The sequence below is a fragment of the Mugil cephalus genome, chromosome 5 (assembly GCF_022458985.1).
Source record: "Mugil cephalus isolate CIBA_MC_2020 chromosome 5, CIBA_Mcephalus_1.1, whole genome shotgun sequence".
NCBI classification, from domain to species: domain Eukaryota; kingdom Metazoa; phylum Chordata; class Actinopteri; order Mugiliformes; family Mugilidae; genus Mugil; species Mugil cephalus.
In genome coordinates, this window is record NC_061774.1 from 16,761,216 (window position 1) to 16,783,481 (window position 22,266).

At 42.4% G+C, this 22,266-nt stretch overlaps 1 protein-coding gene across 7 annotated transcripts in view; it reads left to right on the plus strand.

Annotated features, from left to right (window-relative positions):
- The first annotated feature begins 813 nt into the window (after nucleotides 1-813).
- Nucleotides 814-22,266, plus strand: part of unc5a (unc-5 netrin receptor A) — a 134,479-nt gene continuing 113,026 nt past the window's right edge. For 2 of the 7 annotated variants that reach the window (XM_047585067.1, XM_047585069.1), the window contains exon 1: nucleotides 815-1,590. In XM_047585067.1, the coding sequence (XP_047441023.1) occupies nucleotides 1,494-1,590 (97 nt within the window). In that variant the 5' untranslated portion in view covers nucleotides 815-1,493. Of the gene's footprint in view, nucleotides 1,591-22,266 lie in introns of all 7 variants that reach the window. The other 5 variants (XM_047585066.1, XM_047585068.1, XM_047585070.1 and 2 more) reach the window with 3 other exon arrangements.

Consider the following 22,266-nt stretch of genomic DNA (forward strand, 5'->3'; position numbering starts at 1 on the left):
ACTCTTCCGTTTGGCCGCTGTGCATCAGCCCTCCTCGGCCCTTCACAGTCACGGCGCCTGTCAAGATTGGATCGTGAACTGCGCGGGCCCGTGCGTGTGCAATGCATGCGCTTTACTGTCGCTCGGAGCGTGACCTTTCAGCGAAGGATGCTGGGTAGGGAGGAGGCTTAATGAGTTTGTGCGATGGCTGAGCTGTATCTGAGGAATCATCCATCTACATGAGCCCCATAATTAGCTGGTAAGACAGTGGTCCAGTCGTGTGCTTCCACTTTATTATTCTGCTGACTAGTATGTGGGAGTGGAGGAATGGGTAAACAAAGACACAAAAATCCCTCCTCCTCTCAACTGTATTAATAATGTGCCGTCGATTTCTGGCGGCTCTGTGAAAGGCATGGCTGAGCGGTGTGATAATCGCTCCACCGACACCCCCTTCAGAAAATGAGGAAAAGCTCTCTGGGACATAAGTCACATAGTGGTCTGAGTTTGCTGACAGGTGTACACTCTCACGGGAGAGCTAATCCTCATGCTTCCCCGTCTTTGTTTGTCCGTCACTGCGTGATGTATACCACAGCTCGAAGATAAATAAATAAATAAAAAATTAAATAAATTAAGAACTCGAGACCAACCACAGAAACTCAATGACATGCAGATGCGATCCGCGCGCATTTATATGCAAAACCGCCGATGCGATTCCCATCATGCAGCGCTGAATGTCATGCATCCATCATTTTCATGTAAGGTAAAAGATATGAAAAGCACACTTGCAAGGATGGAGTGTTTTCCATGCTTGACGCGCACTGTCGCCGTGTGGTTAGGTTAGTTGTGCTTATTCGAGGCATGGAAATGTTTCCCTGAGAAGAGAGAGCGGTTCGGCGCGCACAGGGGCGCTCCGTTCCCAGAGAGTCCGCTCCTGGTTTTGCTCCTCCGATCATCGCAGCGCACACCTTCCCTGACTCTCACCACTCCAGCATTGCTGTGCAAGCAGATGTTCCTCCTCCGATGCCAATTCTCGCCGTTTTCGCGTCTGGAGAAGGCATCGTTTCCTGCGCGAAAGGCTGCAAAAGTGACGAGAAGCAGGATAAACCGACCCCCCTTCCTCGGCTCAACTGGCAGAGGGAGAGTTGTGAACGGATAGCGGGCTTTTTATTTTATTTTTTTGTTTTTTTATTATTATTTCGGAGAGACGTATACAGTGAGCTACAGTAGCAGACAAGAAGCCCGCGGCGGCGAGCGAGGCAGCAGTTTATTTACCACACCTGTGATGCGTTGTTCTGAGCAACGAAGACGCACGACAGCGGGATACTGATGGCCACGGTACGGCAGGAGGATATGTGCTGAGGGACGGACTTGGGCGTTGTGAGAAAATAAAGGCGTTAAGTGCCACAGAGGACACACTCGTCCGGACCTTCAAAAAGAAAGCACGGCGTGTCAGCGTTTCTTCTCTGCTCCCCGCATTTTGAAACTTAAGTGTTAGAAGAAAAACAAAAGCGAAGATGCCCTTCTTACTTCTGGGCCCCTTTGTCCGCTGTGGGTTCGGCGTTACCTTCCTCGTGCTCTGGCTCGTGTTTGCTGGCTTCACCTGTACCGGTGGTGAGTTATTCAATTTACGCTTTCGGTTATTATTATTATTATTTTTATTATTTTTTTAAATGTTGTTTTCTTATCAGAGATAACACACAAACAAGACGCATTACAAGTTGTTTTGCTGGTGTTTGTTTTATTTTATTTTATATATATTATATTTTTAATCGAATTGCAGGGGCGCGTGACGGAGCACGTTGCTGGCAGTGGTTATTGTTCTCTAATTTGCTAGCACTAACAGTCAATTAGCCCGCACCTTCAAGGTTACAACGGAGAGGGTCTGCGGCTCAGAACCCGTCTACCAAGGTTAAAACTTGAGGCACATGTCGGCTGCCTTTTCTGCTGCTGCTTATACATTTACACCACGCGGCGCGGAGAAGTTTATAGCGTGTATTTTATCCCCGCTGTCGTGACTGTAAGTTGAGGGGCTACACCTGCTTGAGAGGAGCCAATCTGCACCATAAGAGGTGATTGAACAGACGGGCAAGGGGGCAATAAAAGACCGCGCTGGCCGCCGCTGCGCTGCTTTCATCCTGTCACATAATTCAGCATGATTTTTTTTATTTTTTTTTTGTTATCCTCGAGCTGTGTGGGTAGGTTTGGGGGACGCATTCATCGTTCGTCCCTCTAAGCGGTTTCTCTGCTTTGGCTGCAAAGCCCTCAACTCCACGTTGCTCTCTCCGGCCAGGACCCATTCCTGCTGCATTTGCAGAATGGTGACAGCTTTACTGAGTTGGTAGACGACCCACTCGCGCTGATGAGTTACATTTTATGATGAAGCCTCTTGGTCAGACGCTCCGGATTGCATGCAAATGTGCACTGATGCACAAAACAATCGCCACCGACTGTGAAGTGAGCCGAAGTACACCGAAGACAAGTTTCCCCCAGTATCAACATGGAAGCCATTTAATATCTAGACTATGAGATAGTCTGTTAGATTTTTAGTATTAGCCTCATAACAGCGTAAAGGTCATTTCCCCCCCAGCAATCAAGTACAATCATCTGCAGGTTTCGCCCATAATATCTGGTCTGCTCTGTCAAACCAGTTATCTAGAATTCAAATTAGCTGTTTGATCAGTGGCCACAGTTTCATTGTCCTCCATAATGCACTATTTATTTATTTAAAAAAAAAAAAAAAAAAAAACGCTTCTTTTACTCATCCTGCCTGCTTCTTAAATGTCATCCCCACTATACCACACAGCTGGAAGCGCCGTTGAGTATCCAAAACACCAGAATTTCACACGTCATTTGCCTCGCGTTTGTTTCCAAACTGTTAACCTTGCTGTGGACGGAAGGCAAACATGTTAAAGTTGCTGTAATTGTGTCTCCTGCTCCAGGACACCGAGCTGATGAATTTAGAGGGCCTTTCTCTTGCATTAATTAGTGCATAATTATGAATATATTAGGTTTAAATAAACAATCATGCTCGAGGGACCTCATATATCAAGCTAAGTAAGTAGCGGTATTAAGTGTGGTGGTATTTACAAGTCATTTCGTGATGCATGCTGAAACTGATGTATCTTGATTGGGCTGCTGGGTTATGTGAGTGGTGCGGTGGTTGAGTGGTTCAACGCTGTTGCCTCACAGTAAGATGTTACTGGGCGCTTCAATTTGCTGTGGAGCTTGTTCCTGCTGTGTTCACTTGGTTTCCTCTGCGTGCCCTGGTTTCCTCCCACAGTCCGGGGACCAGCACTTGTCGGTCGATTTTTAAAACCAAAGTCCCACAGGTGTGATGCTGTCTCTTTGTTCACTCCCTGTCATATTAGGCCAGTGCAAGCATCCTTATAAACACCCATTGCAGCTCAGAGGCTACTTTTATAGGGCAAACTGAGTTCCAGAAATGGATCTGAAGGTAATTTGGTTGCCAATTCTTTCTACATCATGACTGGGACAGTCTCGGCTGAGATCAGTCGAGCTATCCTCTTTAGAGAGGCAAGGCGCTGACTTGGCATCCGTCCGTATCAAAGCTGGCTTGTCTTTTTTTTCTTTCTTTTTTTTTTCTGCAGGGAAACATAACTCAGTCAGTAATAAAGGTAAGGCTGTCAATCTAGGTTTGAGCAAGCTGAGCATTTTCCCTTTCACTGTGTTGTGAGTGATCTGACGGCCCGGACAGAGGGGGTAGGTAAGCTTTCAGCTTTCAGCCTTAGGAACAAAGAACTGTTCTGCTTTGCCTGCGTGTGCACACCACTTGATGTTTTCAGTATGCAAAATGCATGTGTGCGTGTCTGTGTGTGTGCGTGCGTATGGGTGTTTCCACAAAGATTTCCGTGGTTTCATTTCTGCTCTGTGCGTAAGCACGTTAAGTTTATATCTGCAGATTATTTCATCTCCTGTTGCTGGTGTTGTATACAATTGATTTGAACTTTGGTCCGCTGGCTAGTCTCTTGTTACTTTCTCCAGAAACGAGCTTCAAAAACCCAACTATCCATGCAGAGAGAATAAGAATCCTGCATTTCTTTTTGTTTTGTTTTGTTTTTTCCTCTGCCCGGCGAGAGCGTTGCCAAGCAATTGTTGTCTGGTTCAACGAGGGAGCTTGGGATTTGGTATCAGGCACCTTCCTACTTCAGTGAACAGTCACCTCAGAGCAATTTCCATGGGGTGTAAGCCTTGTGATGATGCAAGGAGTTGGCCATTAAGAGACAACATGCAGAAATCTATTGCATAATACAGTATTTTGCGAGTTCCCATTTCTTAGTGGAGTGATATGAGGGATTCTTTTGCCAGACGTCTCTCATCACTCCAATTGTGAATCATCCCAGAGTTGTCTTTCTCGCAGCCAGTTTTGTCTCTCCTCATTGACTCACTAAAGAATGCAATGAGGAGAACGAAAGCTAAAATTAACATAATATATTGGGGGAAATTGCCTTCTGGTCAAAGGAATTTAAAACCACTTAATTTTTGTCCCATAGCTAATGCATGGCAAATGATCCCCATGTATTTGCAGGGATGTGGTCTTTCGTAGGGAAGCGATGATTTACAACCAGAAAGAGTTTTTGTTCTCCCTAGTCAAAGGGGATGAATTCAAATGATGCTGACAACTGGATGATTTGAAAGGTAGGGGAAGGAAATTTTACTTAAAATGATTTATTCTCTTAGCTGCTTATACTCGCAATAAATTAGCATGATGCACAAATGCAGGACATACCATGCAGGGGAGGCCATTACACAAAGAGCTGTAAAATATTAAAATGATTTCCATAATCAAGACTACAAATACTGTTTATCAATTTTATGCTGCTCACACAATGTGTATAAATGTGTGTACGATATTACAATGAGGGAGTGAGCTGAATTTCTTGTTTGCAGTGCGGAATTGATCAAATATCTTTCATTTGTTTGTGTGAAAGAATACAGATGAATTCAGTTAATATTCCTTCTGTCCAAGTCCTGAAAAGTAATTTCTTTAGCTTATGTTGGTTAATGAAGGCCGAGATAATGGCTGAGAATAAAAGGTAATCGGTGCATGTCAGCACAGGTCATCTTTAAACAATAGGGGTCATTTGCAGAAGACTATCTTGAGGAGCAAAGGAAGGACACAGGCGTTGCCGAGGACACATGGAGGATGGACCTTGTAGAAGGAAGGAATTAGGTGTTATTTTCTGCAGTCTCTGCAAAGGCCTGGCGAAGGCACTACATCTCTGTCAAACCCTGCCCTTTTGTTTCAATTACCCCATTTCTAAGATTCAGGTGTATGTGAGAGTGCTTAAGGGTTGAAGTTGGGCCGTTTCCTTTCTGAAAATCGCAGACACTATCTGTGCCTTTCTATCTTGGTAACATAAATCTGACCTTTCACCTCTGACGCGGGATGAGTTTACCCTGTGTCTCCACAGAAACCCGCGTGATCATTTACAGAAGGTCACAGTATCTAACGGTGTATCAGCTGGGAGAGTGCCTTCAATCTCTCCTGTTGTGTTGCTTTTGCTGGTAGCCAACCTGCACCAGTGACCAACCACATTACATCCAGGGGCCACCAGTGAGAGGTTGGGATGAGTTTGTGGAGCTGATTCCAGAGACTTTCCCTAGAGGGTCTAATCGAATGTTCACTTTTGGTTTGCTCTCTTGGCTTTCACACTGTCATGAGGAGGAATAACTCAAATCTGACCTTCCACCTTGGATGTCAACGTGTTCTCATGCTGGGAAAAAAAAATTACCTCAGCAAAAGCATGGGACAATTGAAGGTTAAGGTTAATGTCCTGGAAGTCAATTGCACTACAAGATGCTAAAGCTGACTTGGCTGATCTTGTTAACTGGAACACCGGTATGTTTTGGACGGCTCTGCTCTTGGCTAGCCTTACTTGCAGTCCACAATACGCTTCAAGCGCTTCAGTCCCTGACTTTGACCTCTGTTCCAGTGTCATCAGTACCAGCTGCCGGCAGCGCAGAGGAGATGTACAGAGAGTGGTCGGACAAGCTATCTTCACCACACTGACTGCATTTGTGTATTAATAGTGTTAACTCAGATCATTGATCAGTTATCACAGATACCATCAAGTTCAGATTTGTTTGATATTAAGCAGCTCTCTGTGGAGACCACCAGAATGAAAGTAGATGCCCAAGGTGACGTCCGTCTGAGTCGGAGTAGGCGGGTGAGTGATGTATGTCAAAGACACTTCTAAGAACCCTTCCTCTGGGGACTGGTGTTGAAAGATAATGCTTCTTCACCACACAGCTGGAAGCGGCCGTTGAGTATCCAAAACACCAGAATTTCACACGTCATTTGCCTCGCGTTTGTTTCCAAACTGTTAACCTTGCTGTGGACGGAAGGCAAACCCTTCCTCTGGGGACTGGTGTTGAAAGATAATGCTTTCTTCAGTTTGTTTTTAGTATACATGATGTACTGTCTGGCTGCTCACATTGTACAGTGAGAATAGTGGTGTGTTAGAAGATGTTTTCAGTGCCTTCCTCTTCTTCTGGTGATCAATACTCCTCTCCAAATGGTTAATTGGCCATCAGTCACCGTCAGACGAAGTGCTTAGAAACCCAGAGGTGTCTTGGTGCAGCTCATAATAAGAGCTTGTCCAGTCCTCTGGGTCCTCTCTTGGCCTTTACTTCAGGCCAGGTGGTGGCTGGGGATGGTGGATCTGAATGCAATATGGAGAGCCATAGATTAATAGTTCCTTAGTAAGGCCACCAGGGAGTGATGTGAAAGCCACTTCCACTTCATCATACAGTGCATGAGGTGGGAAAGGAACTCTGAAACGGTGTGAAGGTCATTTGATGTGAGCTGGCATTTGAAAGGTTTGATTAGTTTAATCTTACTGTGTAAAATCCTCCTTTTATTTCATTAAATCTCTTTTGTGTGTCTCTGGCAGGTACAGATATATCCAGAAGTCTGTGGATTGGTCTGTGGCAGATTACAGATTTAGTTGGTTTTTGAATTGAAAGGAAGGAAATAAAACCCCAGCTGAAAACACATTATAATAAATAGGCTTTCTTTGAATGTTCAGATGTACTTTTTGCTTCAGGAAGTTGAGGAAGTCTCTGAATACCATTAACTCTTTAGGCCTTTATTGACTCATTTGGACACGTAGAAAAGATTAAGAACACCCATTAGGAATTGCGGGCTGATGTCATTCCCAGAGCTTGATAAACTTTTCATAGCTTGTGGTAACACTCAGCGGCCTCCTCTGTGAAACTGCCTGAGCATCTGAAAATAAAACCAATTGAAGCCTACAAAGCGAGGAGGAAGGCTAGAAAAATAGATTTGGTGTGAACAAAAAAAACTTTCAGACAGAACTACACGTCTGCTGGGAAGAGAAGCGAAGCAAAAACCCCTTAAGACTGCAAAGGAGGAGCAGTTCACACAGGAGCGGTGGTGCACCTTTCTGCTGTGCAGCACTGATGCACAAACACAGTGTAGATGGAAGAGCCGGTAGAAAGAACTACCTGCAGTACTCTCAGTATGCAAAATAACATCTGGATTTGATGACAAGTGCTGTGGATGGATGAAGTTGAAAATGAGCCACGATCACCAAATGTTTATTTTTTTTTTCTGCGGGGTGGGGGCACAATGTGTTAAACATAATGGAGGAAAAACCGGAATGGATTTGCATGGATGGAGGGACGGACAGATTCGGCTTAATATCAGCAAATTGCGGATACACATGATATGCAGGCTGTCAAGAGTCTGACTGAGAAACTTGAACACAACAGGACAATTACCAAGAGAATACTTTAAGATCCACCTTGAGCGACTTTAAGAAAGATAAAAGAAGCTTTTAGAATAGTCTTTGCAGCCTTCTGACTTGAACATCCATTGAGAGATCTTTCCTAAGGCTCTGGTTTAGTTGGCTGTTTGAGGATTAGATGAACAAAATAAGTAATTCTCCCCATTTCTTAAATTTTTTTTTTTTTTTTTGCATACATCCGCAGGTAAACAATACATTTCAAAAATGTCTTAAATTAATAAAGATACATTTTCAGAGTTTCACATTGCACCTTTTCAGCACTTTATTTTTTCTCCTCTCCAAATGTAGTCTGCCACACACACCCAACCAATGTATGGCTCATTGTTATGCTTTCCCCTCTTTAGCATGGCATGTAAAATACATAATTAGAAATCACCTGAGGCTACCCAGGCGGCCCTGCTGGCGCGTGATTGGCAAGGGTATTTGAGGGAGGTCTGGCTCAGTCGGAGCCAGAATTTGTCATCTTGAAGTGATTTTGTTGACAAGACAGGAGGCACAGTGACCTTTCCTAATTATGTGTATGTGTCCAGGCACCGATGCCTTAGGCAAGCAATTCAACTGAGTCAACAGAGCGCTGACTTTCGGAGCACATTCAAGCCCAGACACCATGTTGTATAATGTAAGGTTAGACTACGCTGGGTTTAGCAGTGAACTTGTTAATAATTCAGTATTGACACAACAGTATTAATGTTATTTGTGTCACCCTTTTACACTTTTTTTGTGCAGTCTTCTCTTTACTTATAGATATGTAAAGAAAACTTAGGGTCAGATGGCCTTCTTCAAGCTGCCTTCTTTTTACGCTTAAACCTAGAGGTGCACGATATAGATCGTCTATGATAGTATCGGAAACAGAGTATTTACAACATCTCAAAGAACACAAAAGGCACATAGACGGTAAAGGAGAGGTGTGTACACTATTACAGTGACGGAGTGAGTTGAATTTCTTGTTTGCAGTACGGAATTGATAATTGAAAGAATACAGATGAATTGAGTTAATATTCTTCCTGTCCAAGTCCTGAAAAGTAATTTCTTTAGCTTGAGTTATGTTGGTTAATGAAGGCCGAGATAATGGCTGAGAATATAAGTAATCGGTGCATGTCAGCACAGGTCATCTTTAAACAATAGGGGAGCACGCTCCAGTTGGTGATGCCCAGACGCCTTATCTTTCAGAGGACCTTGGCACATGGAGGATGAACCTTGTAGAGGGGAGGAGTTAGGTGTTATTTTCTGCAGTCTGCGGAGAGGTACATGAAAATCCTCATTTACTGAATTTGTGTCTTAGAAGCCAATAAGCGGCCAGGATTCAGTCACGTGGCGATAACGTGATCTCCCACAAGCAGTGTCGGTGGCAACATAACACCCGCTGATGATAGATAAGTGGAGGAAATATGCAGGAATCTCCAGACTCAGCAACGACTTAAGTGGATGACTTAGCAGCGAGACGTCGGTCTACCTCACTAGACTGGACACGGACGTCGGTGAAAATAACGGTTCCTGCAAGATGTACCGTAAAACCGTCGCTGTGGAGAGCAGCTCAGCTTCAAATCTGTTCCCCCGCTTGTGAACAAACCACACAAAAGAGTATGAGGAATATGTGAAACTTCATGACTCAACATCCAGAACACTGTTCGGCAAGAAGGCCGTAAGATATGTGTCACAGAATATGTATAGATGAGGCACTTTGTTAACAATATTAAGAAATGATGAAGTATTATTTGCTCATGCTTGTATGCTGCACAGTTTACCTCAGAGGAGAGATAACCTGAATGTTTACCCATTTAATGTCTTTACATTTAAGTTTTACTGGGAGTCGCTTGAACGCTTAGGTTTAAAGAAAATAAACAAGAGCTCTTGTTCTGAAACATTGAATCCAAGAAGAATTTCAACAGCATTTTTCTTTTTTGCAAAGAAAGGATATCGTCAGGTTATCAGAAAATTTCAAAAACATAATCAAGATTTTTTTTCTTTTTTTTTTTTTTTTTTGCACGTCGCCCACCCCTCCTTGTACCTGACGTCACCTCCAGAAAACGTTCTGATGGTTCGCTTTGTGGGTTGATTTCCCACAAAACATGAACCATTTACTATCTGCCGTAAATGTGTAGCGGCAAGAGAACAGCCTCTCTGATCTATGTAGGCCCCTCCGTTATTGTTTTTCCCAAACGTACAATTTCCTGATGTGAAATGAGGTCTGAACATTACAGATTCAAAGCTTAAAGCTAAGCAGCAGATTTCTTGGCAAGGCCATCAGGAACACGAGGCTCGCAGAAGAATGCATTCAAGTCCTCCCTCCGATAGAATTAATCATGACAACACTGCCACCAGTGACGCTGGATGCTTTCCTTTTTACGGCACACCTTGCACTTGATTATGGTTTCTATGGATTTTTATGTCCACTGACAATGCATTCATGTTGAATCAAAGAGTGTTGTCATACCTGCAGTTTTTTCACGCTAATGTTTGCATTTTAAAAGATGAGGGCAAAGCAGCTCTGCTCTGAGATTTGGTTAATTATCCACTCATTTACAGACTTAATACTGATTATGTATTGATGTTAGAGAGATAAACTCTTGCGATATAGAGTAACTGGTTATTGGAAGATAGATACAAACCTTGGGTTATTTTGGTGAGGCGTTTCATAATTATTCTGTGTAGTGAGTAATTATTTTCCAGCTAATCAAGAACCAATCATGGGCCACTTAAGGCATTCTTTTAATTGTGCGCAATACAAGTTCATCATGTCCTCTTCCTCCTTGTGGCATTCAGTTGGCTGATTTTTTTTTTTTTTTTTTTTTTTTTTTATTGGCCTACACTTAGCACTATTTACTGTATCATTAAATCCCCATATTGGACTTGCTCAATTACAAGTTGGCAGCCAACAAGATCCAATATGTACTATTCGCTTAGAGAGACACAACTCGCTATAATCCATTTAAAAACTGACACTGGTAAATGTTTAATCAAGCCTAAGGGAATCAGCTGTTAAATTTGAAAAAAAGAAAAAAAAAAGTTTAAATTATGTAGCACTCTGGAAATGACTAATTGGCCAATTTTCGTATAGCTACCTACAATTATACGACATTTTCTGAGACATTTGACATTAAATTTAGGCCGACCCAGAATCAGAAACACAAAAATGAATCCACTAAACCAGGGCTTCTTCTTTGGTTAACAAGTCTAGTCAGATTGTTGAATATTTCTCCATTGCTTTCAACTTTTTCCACATGGTTCTCAGATTCTTTAGGTCTTGGGCAGTCTTTTGATAATGTTTTTGTGAATTCCATCTTACCAGGCCAAAGACGTTGCCAAACAGGTTGGTCTTGTGGTGATAGACCATGTGAAACAACGGCTGTTAGCTAAGGCGGTCTTATTTATTTATTTATTTATTTTAACTCATCTCATTTATTTTTAATTAAACCGCTGCAGGCTTGTGTACAGTAAGTTGATACACCTTTCGTTAGCACACAGGCCACGGGTTAAGTCTACTGGGTGCAGTCAATTCGTTTGATAGTTATTGACATCAGCTTGAAAATTTCGTGTGGGTGGATAGAAGATACACTGCAGTCAGGGTACAGGCCTCCTCTGTTAAATAGACAGGATGATGTCACCATACTGCCTCCACTCTAGCCTAACAGATGCTACTTTAACTTAATTGGACACTGAATAATGTGTATTTTCTCTTATGTTTATGGACTCGAAAGTGCTTTTACAGATTATTGATTGTAATTTCGCCGCTGCTTCTTTTGGGAGTTGGCACTGTTTGACACATTCGGTTAAAACAACAAAGCTCAGTTCAATTTGTTCTTTTAATTAATTTGCCTAACATGCAGTGGGGCGGGCAGACATCTGGTGACCAATAAACAAGATTACAAGGAGTTATTTGTTTGATGTGTCTGCCGCTAAATGAATGTGAGGTGGTGTCCTGTTTCAAGCAGTGATTTAACGTATGCTTGCCTCGGACAAAGCTCGGTCCATGCGATATCGTTAACAGCTCTTCTAATGACTTCCTCCATTCTTAGTGTTTCAGGGACCGAAGCAACCCCTTACTCCTAATTCAGTATGCTAAACAAACTCGAGTATGAGTCAACTCCGTTATTGCAGATTAGGTCTGAAATGTCAGTGGGCGTATACCAGGTCTGAAGCGCAGTGGTGCTCGTGCATTTGGTTTTAAACCCCTGATAAATGATTAGCTTCGTTTTGATGTTTGCAGCCTGTTCAGACATCTGCACATGCTCCCGAACAAGTCCTGTGAGGTGTGCGGATCAAAGCGTCGGCCCAGGAGTGGTCACGAAAATGTCGCCAAATGTCTGTCTTCATTGATCTGATGGTGTAGTTTTTAATCATGTATACTGAGCAGCATTTCCAGTCACTCTGAATCAGTGAGCCTGCCAGCTGCTGTAAACGCAGCTACGACGACAGTAGTCATCTAGTACGGTGAGACGGAGCCGTGCTGCGTTCCTCTACGGCTGTTTTGATCCGTGTCAAGATGGAGCTCTGTGAAATCCTCACTCCTGATGTTGGTGGCATGTCAAGAATCAGCAGAATGTGTCTTTCCTGTGTAACCACACAAGACAGTGTCCTTCCTCATAAAAATCCAGCGGGAGAACATTTGTGACTCGGAGCTTCGATTTCAAAGGTCTTCTCTTGCGTCCCCGGTTGTAATGCAATCGAGGACGAAAGTATCTTCATCTCTCTGTCTTGTCAGAAGCTAGCACAGGCAAGTTTTACAAAAGTCCTTCATCTTCACTGGAGTGTTTGAGACACTCACGCACAATTTGTTAGTCCTCAAGAAACACCAGATGTTGACTTTTGTGTTGGTAATTATCAACCTTCAGAAGTAAAGTGACTATGCATCACCATCTGTTTATTTAATCTGTTCCCTGAACTACTTTTTATTTAGTTGTAGGGATGTGCTACATGAATCTTGCCAAGTTTTTTTTTTTTTTGGTTGTGTGGCATACTCCTCTGATCTGGGCCATATGGCACCAGGGGGCTCCACTGGGCCAAACTGATGTGGCGCTACATGAGCAGGGAGGGAGGGGGGGGAAGGGACAACCAGGTCTCCTTAATCTCCTCCAGGCGTGACAACTTTAAAAAAAAAAAAAAAAAAAAAAAAAAAAAGCACATTAATCCACAATGAAAAGTCTCTCTCTGGAGGGTTTGGGGGTGACCAACTTGCTCAGGGCTGCACCCTTCCGAGAGTCTTATTACCCTTCTCTTTCGTTATTAGTGTCTTATATGGAAACGGTAAAGAGAACACTATTATCCCGTGCTCTCTGTTATTTATGACCCCTTCCCCACCCCTTCCTGTGTTTGTTAAATTAAAGCCTTGCTTCGCTTTCATTTTTTCCCCCCCAACATATCTACATATTGTACACAGACACAGCAAAAAAAAAAAAAAACTCTTACCTTGAACCACGAGGCAGTGCAGCATTTCAACGTGTTTGTTGTATATGACGGCGCACCATGTTTGCGATTCCTCACGGAGAGCTTGGTAAATGTATTGAGCTTTTGATAATCCGTCTGTACAACCTGTATCTATATTCTTTCTGTTTTGCTAAGTTTACACAGTGTGTGGTACGTGTGTGTACTTGCCTCACACGGCTCGCCAAAGCAAAAAGATGTTACTATGTGTTAGACTTTGTTTGCTACTGAGTAACCTTTTCCACTGTTGCCACTGCTCCTCCGTTGAGAGTGTTTGCATGATTCATTTTCTTTTCTTTCTTTCACAAGTTCTAGGAGCCAGACTTCAGGCCATGTCCCTGAATCACCCTCCTAAATGTCTGATGGTAGTGCCATTGTGAGAATTGAGAAATTGAGTGGCCCATACTTTTGCTGAAATCATATTCCTGGTTCTTCAATTACCAAATTGAAAACTTGGGACAGATTGGTTTCGCACTGAATCATCACAAAGCCTAACGCAATTTGGCTTATTTTCTAATTTCTCGGTCTGCATTTGGCTTTGCTCTGTCATTTTCCCCAATAGTATTATTTAAATAATAATAACTTGTTTTTGGCCAGCTGGTAGTTGTTGAAAATGTCACTGTTAAATTCCATCTTTCCTGGATTTCTGTGAAATTCTAAGCCTTAACACAGAAAAGGGTAATCATTTTAAGAAGATCGCATGTGGCTCCAAAAAGTCTTTTATCTTCAGGCACTCTGCTAGAGAAGTCCCTGATTTGTATAAAAGGATTTGTCCCAAACTCATGTTCAAGGGATCAAGATGAAATTGTGAAACAAATCAGTACCATGTTTAAAGGAAGGACCTCTTTACTTGGATAACACTTCTCACAAAGGTGCTCTTCTCATGTCCTCGCAGTAGCGCTTCCTATTTTCAAGCTTGCCTCACTACCAGCTTCTAATACGTCAATCAACAGCACATCTCAGCTTTCCTCACTCTTTACAGGAGTCTGAGAGGCCGACAGTGCATCATTTGGATTTTTGTCTGCTATTCCGTGTCAGCTTTATCCTCGGAAAACATCAAATTAGACTTCAGATATTCAGCAAAACACATTTCCAGCACTGAGATAAGTAGCACACACTGAGATTCATGTTTTGACTTTTTTCCAACCTAAACTAAAGCATTGTCTGTGCCTGCCCTCTGTAGCAGACTGCCATTTTGTGTTAAGCCAACACTGGCGCAGAGAGCCTCCACAGCCTGTTGGAAATTGCAGACGCCTAAAGCAAACAGTAGGGCCCGAGGTCCCACAAGTATGAAGCAGCCAAGTAAACCCATTAACTGCCTATAGAGTGGTTTTTATGTCATCTCCACATGATACCATTCCCAAATGAACCAAAAGCTAATGGACTGTTTGTCTTGGCTATGTTAAACAACCACGGAGGAGTCACTACACTCATTCTATAGCTTCAAAGAAATTGGTTTACATCACTAAACACTTAGTTGGAAGATGTTTGAGATTCTGGAGTTCTAATTAATCTATGTAGATAAATGTTTTGTGTAGTATACAGTAATGCTGGCATTAGCATTTGACTTGGAAGATGTAATTTGACAAGTCTGCATCATTTCATTTTGGGGCACTGAGGCATGATCTTGCCTTCCTCTGAATTCTTCAATCCCCTCTCAACATATGATGCCCAACTGTACAAATTATTTGAATCGCCAGAAGGTGTTTGATTTATGCTGAGTCTGAGTTATCAGCCCCAAACAGGCCGTGTAGCTTCTCTCTTATCATCCTACCCAGCCGCTTGCAGAATTTCTGCATGTTTTTGAGCTCAGCCCTAAATGTGATGACAATAGTCATGAACAGAGCACAAAGACAAAAACTGCCACTTGCAGCAAAATGAGAGCCTCCCCCCACTTGCCTAAGTAGTTTTTTTTTTTTTTTTTTTTTTTTTGAATTTTTCTACAGTGTGTTTGACAAGAAGTGCTGGCAGTGTTATGCAGCGGCACAGCGCAGCCTGTCGTAGGCGCTGCCCGCCCCGACCCCTGTCACACAATTAGCTTTCTGCTTTTCAGATAGCTAGAACAAAGGTGAACTAGGGGAGCCGGGGGCTGTGTTCAGTTGGAGTGGAGGGGGTGTGTGTGTCACTCTGGTGACTCTAGGGCACTTTCTTGACCAGAGGAGTCGTTGGCTGTCACTAAACATCACTGTCTTCCTCCCCACTAATGGCATCTCCAGATTGTGCTATGAGGAACAAAGGCTGGTTGTATGAGATACTGAAGGAAAAAATAGAGCGACCCCATTAGGAGCTGCAGGCTGCGGTTTGTGACAGTGGCTGCAGACCTATAGAAGTGTCATGACAGATATGAACCAAGGAACAATTACAGGGTGATGTGCTTGAAGCTAAGCTGGCAGTTCTTTTAACAACATAAAAAAAGAGGCAAAATGTGCTGAATGAATAGCGCAGCAGAGGCATGCTTGCACACGGAGACGTGCAGAAAGACGCACGCAGGCGCATTCACATACATGCAGGTGTCATCTTTCGACGTTTTCGGCTGGTAAAGATTTTAAAATTAAGGGGGGAAATCATATTTTAACGTTATCCTTCTCCTGTGTTGTTTTATTCATGAAGCTGAATTGAAAAGGTGAGCGTGTTAAGCAAACAAACCCATATGCAGAATAACAACAAAACGAAATGTTATGAAGAGTAATTTGTGGCTTCCGGAAATGAATGAACTCTATTGACTGAACTGAATATTTCTCCTGATAATGACTCGCTTTTTAATTAATTCTTATTGTATTAAAATTTGTCAGTAATCAATCTAAAATGCCGATTCCTTTTTTTGGCGTCGCCGCCGAAGGGAAAGCATGAGTGAAACGGCAGGAGCGCGCTAACTTGATCTTCGCTCAATCTCGGTTGCCGTGGAAGAGTCACTGGGAGGCAAATTAAATGTGTTCAACAACTGATAGCATATTTTTTTTTCTAGTGTAGACACTAAACACTTTAAGACCACGACGAAGCATGTCAGCAACGAGTGTATTTTTAAACTACAGCCGCTAATCTTGCCTTTTTTCCATCCGCACACATATTTTACTGTCATTGGCTGTTGCATCCCAAATTAATTGGATTAAAGACTGCTAATTCTTGTTGTTTTAAACCGCACGTATAGCCGCAAACTAAGAGGGAAATTGACTGACGGATTCAGCTGCAGGAAGTACTCGAACTACCTTTCATGTCTCTTTTTATTTTTTATTATTTTCTTTCTTTTTTAAGACTGACTCGTAAAATAAATTCTTGTTCCTCTGTCAGCTCTATGATTTCTCCCTTCCCCTTTGAGAAGAAAGATTTTCCCATTGTTAATTCTATTCCCGTGTTCATACCAGGAATGCTGTATGTGCCATGTTTCTGCAAAGCATTGCAGGAGTACAACACTTGGCATCAGCGTTGTCACACTAAATCTCTGTCTCCATGACACTTGGAGTCAAAACATGAGCCTGGAAATGCAAACCCTCCCCGTATCGAGATGTATCGTGGTTCTCTTTTTCTGGACGGGAGCCGCAAATGTTTTGGACAAAATTCAAGGGATTAAAGAAAGTCACTTAATAATTTAGTGATGCTGCAGATATTTACAACCGAAAGATTAGACCTTTCTTTTTTTCTTCAAAAGCAGAACAATATTGCCTCTTTACCCTCTCTGCTCCCGGTATGATGTATCTGAAGTTTACCCTACGGAAGCTGCACAGTCCTGCAGGTTTAACAGTAAAACCTTGGTTAATTTCACTGCGTGTCTCCTGTGCCAGTTCATCCTCCAATTCTGGCTTGTTCTTTCATTTCTACCGATTGCTCTGTGTTGCCGTGAATGCCCCACACGCAGAGATGCGAACACACAAAAGACACTGTGTTTTTCCTACCTTTTTTCAGTTTCAGCATGTCAGCCTGTCATTTTTAGCCCGCTATCCGCACTACGTGTGCTTTTATTTGCTTTTTGTGTCTCTCCGCATTTAGTCTTTCTATAAACATTCAAATACCAAAAAAGGAGAAGCTGTAATTCTCTCTGTCAATTCGAAAGTTGTGTTCGCGATGTGTTTATAGAAAGCGGATTGTTCACGCGCTCCCCTCCTACACATTTTGTTTTTCACCATGAACAGTTGGCGGCACAGCGGTAGAAATTGAAGTTTCTGAGTTAAAAATTTTCTCCCCAGTTGGAAGTTTGAGGGTTTAAATAGCAACTGGTGCTCAGTTATTTCGAAGTAGTACAGACTGAAGATTAACTTACATTACTATACATTTTCTTTTAAATCAAAATACCTGATCGTGATAAGTGACTGAGAACAAATATAATTAAACTGGCCTTTATAACAGTTCAGTGCTTATTTACTTGAACTTCACAGAACCCCTCGGTATAAACGCTACTTGTTGATAACAGAAATGTGTAGGCTTCACTGATATGACTTCATTAAATAAACCCTTGACCCTGGAGATGCTGGGTTGATCTATTTCCTTTAAGCCCCTTTACTTCCCGAGAGAATGGAGATCCCACGTGGAGATTGCCGCCCGACTATCTCCCTATCTTTAATTTAGAAATGTGGGAGGACTGCACATGGGCAAGATGGTTATCCCTACTCTCTGTCTGTCTGTCTTGTTTCTTCATGCATGTTAGTGCTGCAAAAGCGTCCTCTGGGACCACATAAGAAGCTGTGTTACAGTGCTTGAAAATGATTTTCTTTGTCTTTTCTTTCCCTAATGACTTCTGGCAGGGGTGATGAAGTCAGAAATTTTTATCTTGATGCTTCTGAGGCCTCTGAGACTGCAGCTAACTAACCAGCGCACTGGCACAAGCAATGTGGCTTTGAAATAAACTTTATTCTTTTTTTAGGCCTTTTCCTCCGAGATACGCGATGCTCGCGTTGCAGCAAAGGGGCAAACACGCAGGGGGAGCAAGCGGTACAGCTCCCTTGTCACTGCATCCTGATCAAGGACGTCCCTGCAGGGGTGTAGGTAAATCAAAGCGGGGGTGATCTCTCTCTCTAACCACAAAGCCTGCCCTGCCTCCAGAATTGTCTAGGTGGCTTTGGGGAGGTGAACGTTCCTTATTGGCTGTGAACTTTAACTTAAACAGAATACACTGATGCAGGTTTATAGCAAACATGTATGACATCCCAGCATATGACATCTGCCTCAAATCCTTTTTTAATCAAACAGCACAGTCATAAAACATAGAAGATTACTGCCATCTCTCAGGCCGTGTGCTCTGTATTATAGGCTCGAGTGGCCAGTTCACTCATGATTTCTGTTCAGCAAAAGGCTTTGTGTGAACCTTTAGTTGACACAAGTTCGTCCTGTTATGATGGAGCATCGGCGGCGATGTCTTTGGGGTTTTCATCTTTGCTCTTTACATCTGCCTTCCGAACACAGAAAGGCTGAGAAAACAGTGCAATTTGTCTAAAAGGAAGGGGCGCCGATCGATAGGATTTTCATTATAGTTATGTTTTCATACTGCAGCGGACGATGGGTGTGGAGCTCTGATGAATGAAACATTAACGTTCCGGTCTCCTCTTCCCTCCCTCCCGGTCCTAAGCAGTGTCACTGCGATGATGCAGAGGCACCAGGATGAGTTTGCACGCTCGGATCCGGTTGTGCTCAGCGCCACGTCCCCGGTCAACAGCTGTCCGTTTTGTCACTGGAGATTTCAGGCTGTGCGCAGGGTTTGCAGGAGGCAGAGGCCCGAAGTCAAGATCTTTCTGAGAGCTACACTTGATTGAATTATCCCTCATTAGTCCCACTTTGAGAAATGGAGTTAAGCAGCTTACCTGTGGCCCTGAAAAACACATGACTCATGGTCCAGCGAGGAATCAAGTTACCCTCCTGCCAATAACAGTATTCATACTCATTATGCAATTTGTAGCTAAAGGTACTTCATGGCCAAATCAATATGGATACCCACCATCCATATACATTCACTTGGTAATTCATTAGATACACTAGTGAAAATAAATGCATCCTAAAATAATGGCCCTGCACTAAATCTAACATTCATGAATGTTATAATGCACCGAATACGTTGAATTAGTGTCGAAAACTGTATGACCATTTTTGGAGGATGTGGGTTGTGTTGTTAGTCCACTGACTAAACTGAGATTGTGCAGTAAAAAATGAAAAAAGAGAAACATGAGTCAGTACGACTCATTACACTTATTTAGTACTGAAAAAAATAAACAGCCTCCAAAATGAAAACAGTTGAATCAGCAGCTCAGTTATTTTACTAATGCTGAATACCATAACCTCCATGAAGATTTAGTGCAAGACTGCTGGCTGTGCATGTAGCTGTATATATTTGTTTTCCTATTCTTTTTCAACATTGCAAAGTACGCACTTTTTGTCTCCTGACATAAAAAGGACACACATACAATTACAACTAACAATCTAATTGTTTTTGTCACCCTCCTTCAAATACTTGTTTTTGAAACATTTTGACTGCCTGGATGTCTGTGGCTTTGTAGCATGCCACCACCATCATATAAGAAGTTAAGTGCCTCGACTTAAACACTAATTGTTGTCTGTAAATATAAGGAGCAGACTCATCAACAACTGAAAGAGCTCCAGTCAAATCTCAAACGATGGGAAAGAATATGGAAATAGTGATGAAATATTGTTAGTTTCATCCAGTTGTTTTTACACAGGCAAATGGAAACCAGACTATTTACACAGAGAAAATGACTGTGATCACGCAGTTATGTAATAATTGTTACCATTTGTGTTGTATTGTTTTTTTTGTGTTAAATTCCAAAATTGTACACACAATTACAAATTACAATGCATAGCATTTTAAAAATGTTTTCCAGCTTTTATTTTGTTAACTCTCCTGCGACCCCTGTGTTTGTGAGGTTAGAATTGAAAACCATTTACTTTGATAATACGTTGCCTGCAACGTTGCTACAACATGGCAGTGCCAACATACACAAAGCGAGGTCCAATAAAGTTAAATGGTGTTCCAGGGTTGGGGTTAAAGAACTGTCGCCGGCCTACACAGTAGTCGGACCGTAACCACTCGGTACAGTGTTTGGGCCACACTTGAACCCTGGCACTTCTCATCACCCAGCATTAATGACCTGAGCAACAGAGATGTGGCAGAATGAGAGCAAATGTCTGCAGCCAGGTTCTATAATATTATGGAAAGCCTTCCTTGAAGGCAGCATGGTGGGATGTTAAAGCCAGCTGCTTGGATCGATATCTTCAACAGCCTGACATAGATCTGATGTTCAGATGTTCTCATACCACGGTCCATGCAGTGGGTGTCACTTTTTCTTTCAGTGCTTCGTTTACGAGCCCTGCATGCCAAGGTTTTTATCTAGTTAAATATTCTGTCCTAACAATATTCATTCACTAACTAATATCTTCAGAGGGTCATTAGCATGTACTGTCACGGCAGACAGGTTTTAAAAAGAGACATTGGAGAGGACACTGCGGTAACTCGCACGCCGCAAAGGAAATGCTGATCAGCGCCCGTGACAGCATAGGGTATGGATGTAAACCGCGACAGCCTGGTATCTAAATCCAATAAACCACCCTGTGATACAGCTGTGACAGGTCAGCCATATAATGCACAAAGGGCAAACCAAATCGGGCTCGCTGGCAGAGGGTGCATATTCCTCATTATGCCCTTGGCAATCACTTAAAAACAAATGACCGCCGGCCTACAGGTGCAAGCGATTCACTCACTAGGCATGTCGTCATTTGCATTATCATCATTAATCACATGTGGTGCGGCAGCCTAATACACTGGTTTGTGTTTGGTTTGCGCGCTATGTATGCACGTCTCAAAACAAGGGGAAATTGCACTCGCCTCTCAGTTTATGGACCACCACACCGACTGAGTTTCTGTCAGCGCAGCAGCTGTGAGAGATCGTCTAGCTTTGAGAGTTTACTGTTTACTCCTCCTGCTCTTGGCTGCTGTGCAGCTGTGTGCTACTTGTGTTGGAGATTTAATTGTCATTTTTGTCTGCAGCTGTACGTGTTTAGCTATCAAGCCAGTGATTAACGATAAAGCTTTAAAATTGTTCTTTTCTGACTTACTCACATAAAAACTGAAGTGGGCTAATTAGGTTTATTTTCCCAGAAAACAGTAGGCAGACATGATTGACCACTAAAACGTTTGTAATAATGTATTTATATTAGTTTTTTTTTTCTTTTTTCTTTTTTTTCCATTTCTCTGTTAGATAAACAGTGGACATCTGAGTCATCCACTGGCCTACTCTACTAAAACTAAAGTGAGTGCATCGTTTTTAGCAACTGTAACCACAATGGAGAAATCTCCCAATTAAACAATGTGTGAAAGATACTGTGGAGCTGAGTAAGTGAGAAGCAGACGAAGCAGCGTTTGTTAGCGAGAACTTTTACCGAACTTGAGCCGATTCCAGATTTTAAGCAAATCAAGCTGTTACGAAGTTATGGAACATGGATTTCTAGATTCATGATCATTTTTTATTACAAGGATGATTTTTTTTTTTCATACCCATTGTGGTTCCAAGGTTGGAAATCTGTTAAGAACCACGACACATGAATAATGCCAAACTCCAACAGAAGGCTAAATTAAGGAGTCAGAGTTTTTGTTGAAATCAGTCAGACCTGACAAGTTGGATGTAATTTTGAAAGCTAGTTACAATTTGGTGTGAGCTTGGTTAGTGTTTGTACAGCTCATAGAAATTCACTAGAACATAGGTCTTCAACAGGGGGTCCGTGAACCCTAGGGCGTCCATGGAGGTACTGCAGGGGGATCACAAAGTCTTTAGTTGATTGAACATTTTTTTATACATTGTTTTTTAAATTTTCCCCCACAATTTTCCAGTATGGTCACCCTACTGCTGCACATTTCTTGAATAGCTTAATATTGAATGCAAAATGATGATAATAATTATGTATATTTATAAAGCACGAGTCCAAGTTTAATGTAGAACACATGTAGAGGGTGCATATGATCACCAAGATTCTTGTTTTTTTATGGTGCTGCCAATAACATATGGAGTGGCGGCAGGAAGTGCATGGAGACATGCTACGTACTTGTGTTACATTATAAGAATCCAGTTTGCAAACAGTAATT